General features: G+C 40.9%; 1 protein-coding gene across 1 annotated transcript in view; it reads left to right on the forward strand.

Moving 5' to 3' along the window:
• Window positions 1-13,172: 13,172 nt before the first annotated feature.
• LOC308676020 (adenylate cyclase type 4-like) overlaps window positions 13,173-16,406 on the forward strand; it is a gene marked incomplete at its 5' end in the record, with an annotated part of 47,268 nt that continues 44,034 nt past the window's right edge. Inside the window, 2 exons of the mRNA XM_081341723.1 lie at window positions 13,173-13,340; window positions 15,720-15,917. Coding sequence (XP_081197849.1) covers window positions 13,173-13,340; window positions 15,720-15,917 — 366 coding nt within the window. The remainder of the gene's footprint in view (window positions 13,341-15,719; window positions 15,918-16,406) is intronic.

The raw sequence follows: 16,406 nt of genomic DNA on the forward strand, positions 1-16,406 counted from the left end.
GTTTATCTGGTTTACCCAGTTGATCCAAACTACAGTGCACTAACAGGTGAAAGGACTCTGTGTGTTTATGCACAGAGGAATGAAGGAGAATCTTTGTAGAATCTTTGTAGCTCAGGGTTGAAATGAGAGGTCCCTGGTGCTCTCTGAGCTTGGTTGTTTTCTTGCAGATGTTTCATTACCCAAACTAAGTAACGTCATCAGTGCTGATAATAATGATAATATCTACTTTGAGCAATGAAATGTCTGCAGAAAAGCCGAGCACCAAGGACCACTCATGATCAGGAATGTTTCAACCCTCCAGGTCCATTGGAAGGAGAGCAAGGGAAAATGACACATCCTAATCCAGAACTTCCTGGATGAGGAGATTCCCATCATCTGCTCAACTTTGACTCCCACCTAGCCCATGTCTCGACAGGCTCAGAATGGCTCCATGCCGACAGTGTAATGAGTCTTTTGGACCTTGGCCAAACTCTTAATACAATTTGTTCAATGTTGTGTTTATTGACCAGGCTGAGTGTTGACGTATATGTATAGGCATGGCAGTGGAGAAAGGCAACATGCTGAATGTGGGAAAGGACTTTAAGAAAGGAAGAGTAAGTTGGGAAATAGAAAGGAAACGAGCAAAACTCAACCTAGAAATATAGTTCCTTCCATAGGCAATGAAGCCGTTCCCCATTTCATCCTGGGGCTGCCTTAACATTTTGCTTTTTGCTAAACCATGGTGACCATAAGGGCATCATGTTAAATTTTGCAGCTCAAGCAACATCTTTTAGAAAATATTGGAGAAAACACAGCTGGTGGACTGCATATGGTGCTGTTGTACAACGTGGTTTGCAAGACTGTGATTATTTTTAAATTGAAGAATCCAAATAAAGGATGAAGAATGCCCTAAAGGTCAAAGACAGAATGGAAAACATAGATCTCTGCTATGTCTCTACAGTCCCTGGAGGTTGATTTGCTAGGTCCAAAATCAAGAATGACACGTGGTGATTCTTCCAACCTGAGTATAGGAGATGACCAGGCTGAGCCTGAGGGAGGGGTGAAATGTGTCATCAGTCATGAGTCCCTTTGCACCTACAAGTGATCTAAATCCAGCCCACCATGAATTCCTTTTGATTCTTATCTATCACCAAGTTGCTTTGACCTGTTATATCTGTCATTTCTGCTATTTTTTAGTCCTTAAAAGGACTGTGGACTGTGGGTTGTGTGTGAAGCCAGGAGGTCCTCACGGATGTCTGGCTGCCAGTCCGTCTGTTACTCATTTAGCACCACCCAGGAGGCACGTGTGGCTTAAGGATTGCCACAGATGTGAGTAACTTTGCTGGCCGAACATCAGAGCACCACACAAAAGTGGATGGAAGCATGGAGTAGCTATACCTCCCAAGATATTTTTGAGCATATTAATCCTAATAATATACCTCCAGGGTTCAACTTACCCCGACACATATGGGTGACATACAATAGAATTAGAACGACTCATGGGGTGTGTGCTGATTCTTTGTATAAATGGGGGAAGACATCTTCAGCACAATGTGATTGCGGCTCTTCCCAACAGACTATCCAACATAAAGTGAGGGAATGCATTAATAGAAAATACCCAGGAGATTTTAAGGACTTCCTCTGCATAACAACGGTAGCTACTGACTGGATTTCCAAACTCGACATTGAATTCTGAAATGTTACTTCTGGTTTCCTCTTAGGTTTCCTTACTGTTTCTTTTTAATTGTTTTAACTGTTTTAACTTGTAAATATGAAACATTTTTAATATTGTGTGTGATCAGCCATACGCTAAATAAATTTGACCTGTTAGTAGTTCAGATTCTTGTAGAGAGTTTAACCTTGCCATAAAACTTTATACTCATATGAACTGCCTGGATCTTCTGATTTCCCTGGTGCTTAACACTGAGTTCTTTATTGTTTCACACCTATAGGCAAAATTTTGCCAGACTGAACATTCTACTATCTGCATTTACAATATACTCTATTAGGGAAAGGGTATCTTGACCATCTTTCTCTAACACATAATATCTGGGTGAGTTGCCTCTTACTCCTCTAGAATGTACCCCCTTTCTCCTGAGAATCTACCTCCCCTCTGCATTCCAAAACAGATTTTTTTTAATTAAACAGTAATTCCCCAGTTATCCAAATATATATATTTGGATTGGGAGGCACGTTCTTATAGTTTCTGTGAAGCCAATAGTTTAGCTAATAAACGTGTTATGGGTCTGTTCGTCCCCCATCCTCCCACAATCAATTGCATCAATCCTATTTTCATTGGGCTGGCTGGGGTCTGTTTAAACTTTGGTGCTCTGCCTCTCTCCCCTCTCCCCACCCACCAGGAGTGTTTGTCTTGCTGTGCGTAATCGTCTCACCGTTCGAGTAGCACTTCTTCCTGTGTTGCTGCCGTCTCAGCTGATCACTCCTCCATCATGCTAGCATCGCTATCCCTGTTGGTCAAATGCTCTCTCCTGATGTCCATGGGTCTCCTCATCACTTCCTGCTGCGCCGATGTATCAGCCAGTGAGAGGTTATGATCCTCTGCCTACCTGTTTGTGCCGGGAGGAAGTGTTCGTTGGTTGATTCATTTGGTCCTCCTGCTTGACAATACATGTTGGCACAGCATCTGGTAGGCTGGCAATAGCTCAATATGCCACTTAATGGAATGTTGATTGGATAACCAAGCGTCTTTTAACGTATATATATATATATATATATATATATATATATATATATATATATATATATATATATATATATATATATATATATATATATATATATATATATATATATATATATATATATATATATATATATATATATATATATATATATATATATATGAATGCACTGCCTTTATACCAAAGTGGGAGAATCTGTGGCTGTTCACTCAACTACAACTTCTAGCAATCTGGTGGTGAAAGACATTGGGAATTGTAGTTTGGAAAGGTCTGGGGGCTCAGAAAGATCTGGAAGCAAAGGCAGATGTTTCCAAAGTCTGCCTTCATTGACATTATGTCATGTCTCAGAGGGAAGGGATCCTCATCCATTTTTGTGTGTGCTGGCTTTGGAACTTCAGAACTGGGTTGTAGGTACCTTGAGGGGCTGTCCATCATAACTTCAAAGTGACCAGTCATTAAGCAAGGACTACTTATAGAAGTGGGAAGAAGACCAAGAAGTAATTCAGCATGACAGATACTGAAGTTGAAGCTCAAATACTTTGGCCACCGAATGAGAAGAGAGGATTCATTGGAAAAGACCCTGATGTTGGTGTTATGTTGTGGGTTCTGGAGCGCAGGAAGGACGCTGAGACAATGAGTACAGCATGGCAGATCTTTATTTGGTGGAAGTGACTGTACTTGGGAATAGGGGTTACCTGCCCTCCTTTTATACCTGGCCAGGTGAGCAGCCGGCCAATCGGTTTGAACCACTGTTTCCCGCCGAAACCTGGGTTCCCGCCAAAACAGTTATAGTTCAACGCCCCCTGGTGGTGACTGATATGTAAGTGTTTTATGTGTTCTCCTCACCTGGATACATAACAGTTGGGAAAGATTGAAGGCAAAAGGAGAAGGCCACAGAGAGGATGAGATGCAATGGGCATGAATTTGGGCAAAGTCCAGAATACAGTGGAGGACAGGAGGGTGTGGCATATTATGGTTCATGGGGTTGGGAAGAGTTGGACATGACTTAGTGACCAACAACAAATTCCAGCATGAACTGGGCCTTCAGTTGCAGCATCTGAAACAGCTTCCCTCCTGTCATCCTGGTGTCCCCTAGATATATTCAGATTACAACCTCCACAATTGCATACCAATTGCAATTGGTACTAGGTTAGGGATGGATAACCTAAAGGGCATAATTAATTAAATAACAAGATCAGATCTGGCAGAGCAATGGGCTCTCTGTATTAATGAGGTATCTCCCTGGACAGAATATAGGATGATTTTTATTTATAAAGGATGCAAAATAAAATGCTTTTGTCAAGCTGCTGAGAAGGTTTGGCTATTGGAACTCCTGGATTTCTTGATAAAATGAAAGGATAATTAAATTCTTTTAAAATATAGCAATGTGTCTGCGAATAGCTTCATATGCCTCTTCTTCAGCCTGTGTAGCTCTTTGACAGACAGTAAGGGTGACTGATGGAGGTTTCCACTTTTTCACATCCAGCCCAAACTTTTTTTTCTTGATTCTTTCCTAACAAAGCTAAGGCTGAGACCCCATTCACCACCATCCCACCAAGGATGCTTTCTATAGAACATAGAATCATGGGGCTGAAAGGGACCTCGGAGGTCTTCTAATCCAACCCACTTCTCAAAGCAGGAAGCCTCATACCATTCCTGTCCAATGGTTGTCCAATCTGTTTTTGAAAACCTCCAGTTTTACCAAATTTATTTACTTATTTATTTATCCCATTTCTGTACTCCCCTCATTTTACCTAGGTGATTCTCGGTTTGGTTTGCAATGAAAATAATATTTTTTTGTAAAAAGTTGGGTGAAGCAGAAGTCTCCAAAATCACTTTAGAACTGGAGGAGAGATCTGTGCAGTATCTCTGAGAATGGCCAGAATACTTTTCTCCCATTGCTCGGGAATCACAAGGGAGGTTAGGAGCAGAGAAAGGAATTTAGGAGCCCAGGACAAGCAAGAGCATCCTCTTCCTCTTTCGCTTGGTCCTTTATAGATTGGCACTTTCAGTTTTCACAACCCAGAAGGATCAGCCAGAAGATAGCCAAAGTGGAAGAAAGGGCTGCTGTTTTTTTTTTTATTGTGATTGAACTGGGAAAGGGAGGGGCAGGAAACACACCACTTCCTTCTTTTTAATCTGGCAGTTTTGCAATGAGAGCGGGTGGGGTAGGAAATTAGACTAGCAAACCATGGTGGTGGGGGGAATAGCTAGGAGAGTTCATCCCTTTATCACAACCGGCCACACAAAGTCAAAGGTCCAGATGCAAATAAGATTGACCAGATGCAAAAGCAGGTGGGGCGCCTGTGTTTGGTTCCTTATTAAGGAGAAAAATTTCCTTCAGGCTCAGTCTGGAGGCTGCTACAGCCTATTAGTGTAAGGGTGGACAACAGTGCTAGTAAGATTGGTAGGCTGATTCTCTGGATGTTTTGAAAGAGAGCTTCAAGTTTCTTGTCCTCAAGGTTGAAAAACAAAATAAGGCAAGAAAATGCCTTCCGTTTCTAAATTTAATTTGCACGTAGGTATAGTTGCTTTTTCTGGACAAAGGTCAGGAAACATGAATATATGGGAGATTGAAATTACAGACCAAGTTCTCTTTGTGCCAAAGATTTTAATGCCAGATCTCCATAATCCAAGTCTAACATTCTTGTGTGTGTGTGTGTGTGTGTGTGTGTGTGTGTGTGTGTGACTTCAAGTTAGTTTTTTGACTCTTGGCAACTGCCTGGACAAGTCCCTGCAGTTTTCTTGGCAAGATTTTTCAGACATGGTTTGCCATTGACTCCTTTCTAGAAAGGAGAGTGAATGACTGGCCTTGAGTCACCCAGCTGATTTTGTGCCTAAAGCAGGACTAGAACTCAGGATCTCCCAGTTTCCAGCCTGGTGCCTTAACTGCTACACCAAACCAATTCATTCTTCTTAACATGTCTAATTTTTCTGCAGCTTTATTTCCCCCTTCCTCGTAGGACTCCTGGCTACTGAATGTGGGTAGGAAAAACATGTCTTGGATGTGTGCTTAATGTTGGAGAACAGAAATTCTGGATCTTGACTGAACTTCTGGATCCAGAAATGCAGGCAAAGCTCTCAAATTCCTCCAGCCCTTTTTACAAAGCAAACCCTGGGGCAAATCCAGCATTTTCTTGGAAAGCTGAGAAAGTGCAAAAATCACTGCGCTCATCCAACTGCAGTAAAAAAAAATTGGCAATGGCTTTGGTGCATTGGAGAGCTGCTGTTGTTTGTACTAGAAATTAAATTGGGGGACAATTTAAGCAAACTTTGCTGTGAAGAAGGGATGACAAGCGTGAAATGACTTTAGCTCTCCAGCTCATTAGAGCCTCTAAATTTTTCAAGAAGTTGCTGTCTCCTTTTGGTCTCATTAGTTGCTTCTTCTTTAATGACTTCTAGCTGCTGACACTCGTGTTACCTTCTCTGGACTGACCTTTTTCCTGCCAATGGATTCTCGGTGGAATTGCAGCCCATAATGATCCAGTAGCTGGTCTAGGCCAGGATTGCATTTAAATTTTGTTGACTGGAAAGAAGAAAGGCAGGAAAAGGAACTGCTGGCTTTGACATTTTGCCTAAAAATGAACCAAAGTCCAAATAGATCAAGAGGATTAGAATTCTTCTTCTTAAAAATGTCCAGTGTTGGAGCACCCACAACTTCTGGAGGCAAGTCATTCCACTGATTAATTATCTAACTCTCAGGAAATTTGTCCTTAGTTCCATGTTGCATCTCTCCTTGGTTAGTTTCCATCCATTGAATGCAAGATACTTGAACACTGCTATCATGTCACCCCTAGTCAATGGTGGGATTCAAATATGTGAACAACTGGTTCTCTGTGTAGATGCTGCTTCCAGAAGTCCATTCTGGGCTTGCACAACAAAAAAATTAGCTACCGGTTCTGCCAAAGTTGTGTGAACTGGCTGAATCCTACCACTGCCCCTCGTTCTTCTTTTCATTAAACTAGTCATACCCAGTTCCCACAACCATTCTTCATTTGTTTTCTCCTCCAGCCCCCTAATCATCTTTGTTAAAGCACCTTTCACCAATAAGATATTAAAAATGACACACTCATTCAAACAACTGTGATTTGCGTCATCGTGGTGCTTGAAGGGTGACTTCACTGCAGGCATGTTGTCATTTTGACATCACTCCTCCTGGCTGCAGACACCCCTGGCAACAATCTTGTTTAGAAAAATAAACACCAAACTCTCTTTATTTCTGTGTGCACTTATCTCATCCTGTACAGCCCTGGAAAAGAAAAAAAAAACAACAAATAGAACTGACAGACAAATAGACTTTAAATCGGAACAATGTTTTCCTAAAGTTATAATACTTCCATTTTTAAATTTGTTTATTTATTAAATTTTGATCCTGTCATTCTTTCAGCAGTTCAAGGCAATGTATGTGGTACTGTTTCCACTTTTTTTCCACAACAACCCTGTGAAGGAGGTTTAGCTGAAGGGGAAAAAAAATAATCAGAGAACAAATCTGTGTGGCTGGCAGCGAGAGTTGACAGCTGACTGTGAACCAGTACCTGGCTCCCTCTATTTTATAGTTCGACATTTAACTTGAATCCATTATTCTGTCTCTTGCTGTCTGGAATGATGGCAAACTGGTCTTGATCTTCTTCTGGAAGTCTTGCTTCTAGGACATTGCCCCTCTTTCTTCTCAAGGCTCAACATTCCAGCTTCTTTAGTCTCATCTTTTCCAGTCCTATTTCTAGCTCTGCTTTATTATCCTTCTTTGGACAGTGTAGGAATCTGCATTAAAATATTCTGTCCATATTGTTTGAGATTCAAGGTGCTGGTGATGACCTACAAAGCCCTTCATGGCATGGGTCCGGAGTACCTTAGGGAGCACCTGCGGCCGGCGTCAACTTCCCTCCGCCCAGTACGCTCCCACAGAGAGGGCCTCCTCAGGGTGCCACCGGTCAAAGAATGTCGACTGGTGACCCCCAGGGGGAGGGCGTTCTCTGTGGGCACGCCGGATTTATGGAACCATCTTCCGGTTGAGCTCCGGATGGCGCCTGACCTCCGCTCCTTCTGGCGCGATCTCAAAACCTACCTTTTCGAACAAGCTGGCCTGGCCTGATGGGATGGGGTTGGGTTTTATTAATCTGTTTTAATCTATTTTAATGTATGTTAACTTATTCATGGGCATTTGTTTAATTGTTTTTAATTTTTGTATCTTGTTTTTTAATATGTATTGCCCTGTTCACCGCCCTGAGTCCTTCGGGAGAAGGGCGGTATACAAATAAAATTAATAATAATAATAATAATAATAATAATAATAATAATAATAACAACAACAACAACAACAACAACAACAACAACAACAACAACAACATATGAAAGGAACCTCACCACTGCTCTGATTTTTTGGTTCCACTGTTGAACCGCTCCTATGGTTAGGCAATTGTTTCCACTAGTCAATGTCATCTTGCTCTCTACAGAAAGAGAAGGAGGAACAGGAGGATGGGGTATACAAGGAGAAGGGGAAGGAGAAAGAAAGAGATAGTGAACAAGGAGGAGGAGAAAGGATACAAGGAGAAAGAAAAGAAGAAAGATAAGGTGTACTAGGAGAAGGAGAAGCAAATGGAGACAGTTTATGAGGAGGAGGAGAAGAAGGAGAAGAAAAAAAGGAGAAGGAGAAGGTTTATTAGGAGGAGAAGGGGAAGAAAATATACAAAGAGAAAGAGAAGGTGTACAAGGAGAAGGAGAAAGTACATGAGGAAAAGAACAAAAAGGAGGAGATACTCCAAGGTGAAAGCAGTTTTCACCAATCACATATTAAAAATGACATTCTCATGGCAATATTTTGAAGAAGTTTTAAATTGAAGTCTTTGGGAGAAACACATTCATTAGCTTCAGAAGTTCATTGGGTGACTTTGGATCGCTTACACCCTTTTCATATGAAGATCCCCGGAGATGAACTTGGAGAAGAAATATGGCAAATAGCAACAGATGATTTAAGTCCAAGAAAAGAAAAGAAATTTAGAGCAATTCTGCCTTTGCTCCAAGGCTAAGTTTTTGTTCTTAACAATCTATTTCAGTAAGTTCCACTACTTCTTGTGGAGTCTGTTTCCTGACAAGGTCTACTTTGCAGGGCTGATGCTCCCCTCAACCTACCTCACAAGGTTATTGTTCTTGAGAAAAATTGGGAGGAGAGACCACTATGGAAGAAGGGGAACAACACTATCTGAAGTCTGGTATGGCCAAAGAAACTGTCAGGACATGTTTATGGAAAAGGACTTTATTGGCTTATTTCTGTATATTCTTGTAAAATGCATGCAGAGACATTTCCAAAAACAACAAAATATTTCTTTGGGCCATTTTGGGGGCTTTTTCTATCGCTTAGTAAGTGTTCTTTATTGTCCATTTTATAAATTGTCAACGACATTTACACTGTGTAGAAGTAAGAACGTATGAGAAAGACAAAATAGGTCAGACGAGACTTTAATTAGAATTTTCATGAACTTTTCTCTTACTTTGCAGGGCTGTGGGAGGCTACAGCCCTGAAGGAAATTGGCTGTGATTAAAAACATAATTAAAAATATGTGCTTATTTACAACACAATTAAATTTACCAAAGCAGTCTTTTAAATCTTTCTGTTTATCTTACACCCACACTTCCTCACTCAGGATGCTTCTGGGAATGGTTCCTTCCTTCCTTCCTTCCTTCCTTCCTTCCTTCCTTCCTTCCTTCCTTCCTTCCCCTTCCCCTTCCCTTCCCTTCCATTCCCTTCCCTTCCTCCCCCTCCCTCCCTCTTAATTTAATGGTGGGGAAATAATGGAAAATAGACTTTGGATATGATTTGTTTTGCTCAAAATTATTTCCTTCCTTCCTTCCTTCCTTCCTTCCTTCCTTCCTTCCTTCCTTCCTTCCTTCCTTCCTTCCCCTTCCCCTTCCCTTCCCTTCCATTCCCTTCCCTTCCTCCCCCTCCCTCCCTCTTAATTTAATGGTGGGGAAATAATGGAAAATAGACTTTGGATATGATTTGTTTTGCTCAAAATTATTTCCTTCCTTCCTTCCTTCCTTCCTTCCTTCCCTTCCTCCCCCTCCCTACCTCTTAATTTAATGGTGGGGAGATAATGGAAAATAGACTTTGGATATGATTTGTTTTGCTCAAAATTATTTCCTTCCTTCCTTCCTTCCTTCCTTCCTTCCTTCCTTCCTTCCTTCCTTCCTTCCTTCCTTCCTTCCTTCCCCTTCCCTTCCCTTCCCCTTCCCTTCCCTTCCCTTCCCTTCCTTTCCCTCCCTCTAAATTTAATGATGGGGAAATAATGAAAAATTGACTTTGAATATGATTTTTTTTTGCTCAAAATTATTTCCTTCCTTCTCTCCCTCCCTCCCTGCCTGCTTTGGAAGAGTAGAGACTCGTGCTAAAAGGTTTGTGTTGGAGTCCCTCCCTTTCTCCCACGCCAGCTGTGGTTGGAGAGGAAAAGGTTAACATCGGCAGGCACTGTTTCGTCTCAGATTCAGGGACTGGGCTGGGCTTTGGGGAAGGCAGAGTTCCTGCCAGGGCAGAAAGAGAGAAGAACTTAATGCTGAGTCAAAGAAGGATTCTGGCAGGCAGGCAGATGTGAGCATACCGTGAGATCAGGTGAGGCACTGAGAAATAGGTTTGGGCTTGTGAGGCCTTCATTGTGGCAAGGAAGAGAGGAGAAGACTTTGCCTGTTTCATTCTGGTGGTGAACAGCCAGAGAATCCAATGGTAAGGTAAGAACATACAGTCTATGCGATAAGGGGCACAGGGCTGCCGCTGATATCTATGTTTGAGAGAGGGAGAACTCACCCAGGATTTTGTGATCAATATTTGCTTACCAGAATGACAAAACACTGAATCTGGCTGAGTTTGCTTTGACTTAGCAAGGAGCTTTGATCTTTAAGGGAATGAGAGGGACGAAGGAGTGTCACAGTATTTTACATTTGGTTAGTCCAGCTAAATGTGGGGATGTCTGAATTCCGGTCCTCATTCAGATATAAAGGTCCCTTTAACAGTCTACCTACCACATTGGGTTGTAAGAAGTTTTAAAAAGTTGTCTATTGTGGGAACATCTCAGAAGAAGGTAGGACAGAAATTCTGAAGTCTGAAATTTGAGAGGTGGGGAAGGAATAAATATAGAACATTCCTACTTTTGGGGGTGTCGATTTATTTCACCTATGCAATATTTATTTCCTTGATATTTTTTTCCCCTCTCTTTTCTGGACTCTTTCTGCTTCTCTGATTTCCCTGACCATCTGTGATTCTCTCCCAACAATTTTTGTGTCTGGTTTAAAACCTACTTTCTGCCCATTCCAGTCTGAGCAGACTTTCCTCCAGAGATTGATCACGTTGGTGAGAAAGCAGGAGACAATCCCTTTGTCATCTTCTTCATTCATGAAGTTTTCAGAGATGAATTCACTAAGGAATATTTTACACCCTTAATCAATTCTAAAAATGAAAGAAGTTCTGTCAGAAGTACTCATTGAGGTTTTCTTAATCTTGGGGCATTGTAGTGTAGTTTCTAAAATGAGGGAAGGGGGGAACCTGTAGGGTATTTAACCTATTTTTTCCTTGATACCAGAAAAACAGAAGTGGAGACTTATTAGAAAGCTAGCTAGACCTACCTGCCTGCTAAGGTCATATGTGTTTTATTGCTCCTAAAAAAAAAAGAGGAAAACAAATATTTCTAAAACTGTTTTTCTGGTGAAGGCAGCTGTAGCCCACAAAAACTTTATGCTTTCTAATAAAGCTGTTAGTTGGAAAAGGCCTGCCAGGCTCCACCATAGATTAAAACATCTGTTTCACAATGTTCAAGGTGTCTTCCCACCCCCAAAGAATTAAGGCCAAATCCCAGGAAAAAATCTTAAGACTTGGGATGGAGAGAGAGAGAGAGAGAGAGAGAGAGAGAGAGAGAGAGAGAGAGAGAGAGAGAGAGAGAATAAGAGACAGAGAATGAGACAAAATGAAAGAGAGAAGGAGAAAGAGAACGAAAGAGATAGAAAAACAGAGACAGACAGACAGACAGAATGGGGGGGGGAGAGAAAGTTATTGGATGCATCTGATACATCTCCCCTGAAACATCACTTAGTGATGTTCAGGTGTGCTATGACTACAGCCGTTGTGGTTTGTTCAATAATCCACACTTAAGCAATATGTAAAGCCTAAACTTCCTCCTATTACAGCTACTTTGTCTGCATGAAGCTTCATCTTGAGTTGGCAGAAAGGCTTTGGGGTGGTAGCAATGGTAAGCAATACAGGCAAAAACAAAACCAAACTTCAGACGTACAGATTGTGCTGCTTAAGACAGCAAAAATATGCTAAACGCCTACAAGGCAAACACTTTGGACCCCTTAAGTAAATGATGAGATAGAAACTGTAAGATTCATTCAAGTTTTTATTAAATATTTCTTTTAGAAAAGAAAGATTAAAAACTAACAAAAGAAAAGTAAAAGAAAGAAATTAAACAGAAAGACGAAAATGCAAAGGGGGGGGGAGAAAAATAGAAAAGAAAGGAATAAAATAGGACAAAAGTTTTGTAAAGAAGATCTGATCCTTATAGCAATCATAAATAAATTACAGGTAGTCCTTGACTTAAAACAGAACATTTAGTGACCATTCAAAGTTATAACAACACTGAAAAAAGTGACTTACTGTATGACCATTTTTCATACTTATGACTATTGCAGCATCCCCATGGTCATGTGATCAAAATTCCGATGCTTGGTAGCTGACTCCCATTTATGATGGTTGCAGCATCCTGGGGTCATGTGATCCCCTTTTGCGACCTTCTGACCTGCAAAATCAATGGGGAAACCAGATTCACTTCACAACCGTGTTACTAACTTAACAACTGCAGCAATTCACTTACCATCCTTGACGAGAAAGGTCGTAAAGTGTGGCAAAACTCACTTAACACTCAGCGACAGAAATTTGGGGCTCCATTACGGTCATAAGTCAAGGACTGCCTGTATAAATTTAACCTTTTATACTATGGTTACAACACAACTCTCTTCTTTCCATAATCAACCCTATCTAATCATCGAAATTAAAAATCTTTTTTCTTTTCTCTCTCAGGCAAAAGTCTGTAAAGGGGTAGAATAGGAGAGAACTTCAAAGGCAGCCTCAATCTTTAATCACAGTCTCTCCGTCTGTTGTTTTCTTATCTACTTCTTTCTGTTTTACATTTCCAGCACTGAAGCTACCAGCATGTTTTCTCACGTTGGATTTTGCTGAAACTACTGCTGAAATTACTGCTACTTCGGGTGTTTTGACTGCCTTCTTATCGTCTGGTTGAACTCCTCCTACCCTTCTGCTCAGTTGTGACTTTTCTCCTTCTTTGAGAGCTTCGGTTTCCCAGTTACTGGACACCATGGCCTCTAAGGGATGTAAGAATTTTTCATATCTAATGGGTCAAGAAGAGGATGCTTGCTCACCATGCTGACTCCTGTGGTTGAAGAGTAAGTAAGACCTTCTCCAAAGTGGGACTTCACAGGAGCCAGTGAGCCATGCCCTGCCAGCGTCGTCCACGGGCAGCCAGTGACACCCCCAGAGAAGACCTCTTCTATCAAACCTATTATTGCTTGAGCCAGCAGTACCCTCTGATTCTTCTTCTCTTGGTCATCGTACTGAGCATCTGTGTGGCTCTCATTGCTACCACCTTTAGCAGTGGTAGGGTAAGTTTGCAATTAAGAGAGCGAAGGAGGGTCTGGTATCTTTGGAAAGAAGGACTGTAAGATCCAGTGTTTTAGGAACAGAAAGAACAAAGAGAAGACCTTTCTGGAGGTGCAGTCATGTAGAAAGTCTGCATTTCCCTTCGATTCTTGGGAATCTCCACTGAAATGAGCAGGAAGCGAGTGATGATAAAAAAAAATGTTTCCCTGCCTAGGAAATGGCTGTAAATTTTTTCCAGGCACTTGTGGTGCTGGAAAAATAAATGAATAATGAATGAATAAATAGGTCCAAGTCACTTTTCCCAGCTTTCTCACCTTCTTCCACAGCAAAGAGATAAAAATAGAGGAAAAGAATAGAGACAGTTGAGATGACCATGAAAAAACTGCCCATCCAGGGAAATGCAGATATTTGGGTCTTTTAAAAGAACTGCAGAATTGAATTGTGGCATGATGGAATTGTAGAGTTAGAGGGAACATAAAGATTATCTATTCGAGGTTCCTCTGCAATATGCTGGAAAACTACTTAAGTCATCAATGAAAGATGGTTGTCCACCTTCTTCTTAAAAACCTTCAGATATAGAGAGCCTACAGTCTCCATGAGTAAACTGTTCCACCCATTCTACAGAACTTAATGTCAGGTTTTTTTCCTTATATTCAAATGAAATTTAGGTGGCTGTAAGTTTTATCTTTAAATCCCTTAGCTTCTCTTTATGTACCTGAACATGGGTATCATGTCTCTTCTTAGTCTTATTTTCTCCAGCTTCAACATCTCCTTCAGCCTGTCCTTTTAGAGGTTGTCTAAAGACCCTGTAATATACTTGCTGTCCTCCTCTAAACCCTTTGGAAAGATGGCCCTCCAGGTGTGCGCTTCACAGGTGCTAGAGAGGAATAATGACTTCACATCTCTTTAATACAATGCAGCCCAGAAGTATGATAACTCTTTTAGCAGCTCTTGATAAACATGGCAGTGAGAGATGTTTGGAAAATTATGAATGGCTAAGAGCCAGATATCCAGTAGAATGGGGGGAAAAAATTACAGGAGTCTGATCACACATTTTCAGACTTTGTTAATCAGAAAAGGTGCTACCAGACTCCTTCTGATATTTTTGTCACTGTAAACTAATTTGACTCTTCTACAATACCTTTAATGGAATGGCGTCATCATTTATTTAAGGATGATGTTTCTTGAGAGTTTCAGAATGGACAAAGAAAATCTAAAAGTGTCACTATTCCCCATCCAAGCCTCATGTATATAATGTCATTCCAGTCTTTGGCCTGAATTCAGACTAAACAGACCTAGATAATGGTTTCTTCCAGAACTCTTGGAGTGTTCTCCCATCAGTTTCTTGATAACTTTCCACCCAAAGAAGAGATTAGAGATCAGGTTGACGAAAAGGGATAGTCTCCTAGAAGAACTGGGTGAAAGAATGACTTATTGGGGAAGAAGGTGCACTGAGGCCTTCAAAATGTATGCCATCGTCTGCTCCTTCAGAGAAGCATCCATCACAGCTCAAAGCAGCCCCTGCTGACTGAATTAATGAAATTGTTTTTTAAATCTAATTTAAATTTAACCAAGTTGAATTTTTTTGTCCTAAAACTTTCTATTTTGAGAAGATCTACACCAGTTGGCACCCCTATTGGAGAGATTTGGTCTTCAGCTTTTATAAAAACTTGCTGGGGTAAGCCCCCTGGAGATTGATGGTTCCAATTGGAGACCTGAAGAAAGATTGTCAGTTGCTGGTTGCTGGGTTGCCATCTGGAAATTTAAAGAGCCACTGTCCTAATTTCATTGCTCTGTGAAATATCATTTTGTTGAACTAAAAAAAAAACAATCCAACCCACCTGTCTTCATTGGACCACTAGTTCTTGGGTTGCTATAATCCATATATGTTCTTTGCAATCCCTGGTGAGGATTTTCTCTGCCTTTTTAATTTCCACAACACTGTCCTATGCCCTAGGATATCAAACCATGAAGTAGGGCTGTGTTATATTATCCTTCTCATCTTTCCTATTACCCATTCCTTTAGGATCTTATGACTATCATTGAATGTTGTATCTTACAATTTATGATGATTGTAGTTTATGCTTATGATCATGATTTATCACTTGTTGGTTGTATGTACACTGACAGCTTATACACCAGGGACAAATTCCTTGTGTGTCTAATCACACTGGGCCAATAAAGAATATTCTATACTATACTATATGCTTCTCCCACCAGTGTTCCAGTGTTCCAGTGACAGTCATTTCTCTGAAATGATATAGGATCTCCTGCTTGACTAGAAGACCTCCAAGGTCCCTTCCAACACTGTTATTCTGTTATACATGATGGTTGGGGGTTGCAACCAGATTAACTGAGGCTGTTTTTTCTCTCTTCTCCAGGATTTCTCCTCCAACTTGGCTTTCCTGATTACATTATTCATCGCTCTGCTTATCTTCAGCCTCATCTTGGTCTTTGTGTGCATGGAAAACATCTTCCAGAGATGCACCCGCCTCTTCTCAGCTGTCATTTGGACTTGCCTGATTACAATGGGTTATGTATTCATCTTTGTTAGTGGAGTGGTTTGTGCTTGGGACCAGGTGAGGCACCAAGATTGGTTCATCTGCTGCATGAATATAAAAATGGGGAATCAGCATTTACAGAAGAAAGCTTTTCATAATCTTTTTTTTAGGATCAAAGCCAATATACTGGATGATCCCAGGGAAAGGATTTGTGAAATTTGTGTCATGAAATAAGATATCATGATATCATGACATAAGATCTCCCCTTTTCTGTTTGGATCACAGTGAATACAGGAAGTCCTCAACTTAAAACAGTTTGCTTAGTGATCATTCGAAGATACAACAGCACTGAAAAAAGTGATTTGTGACCATTTTTCACACTTATGACCATTGCAGCATTCCTCATGGTCACACGATTTGCATTTGGATGCTTGACAACTGACTCATATTTCTGACAGCTGCAATGTCCTGGGGAATTTGATCCCCTTTTGCGACCTTTTGACAAGCAAAGTCAATGAGGAAGTCAGATTCACTTAACAACCGTGTTACTAATTTAACAACTGCAAT

The sequence above is a fragment of the Vipera berus genome, assembly GCF_964194415.1.
Source record: "Vipera berus genome assembly, chromosome: W".
Taxonomy (NCBI): Eukaryota; Metazoa; Chordata; class Lepidosauria; order Squamata; family Viperidae; genus Vipera; species Vipera berus.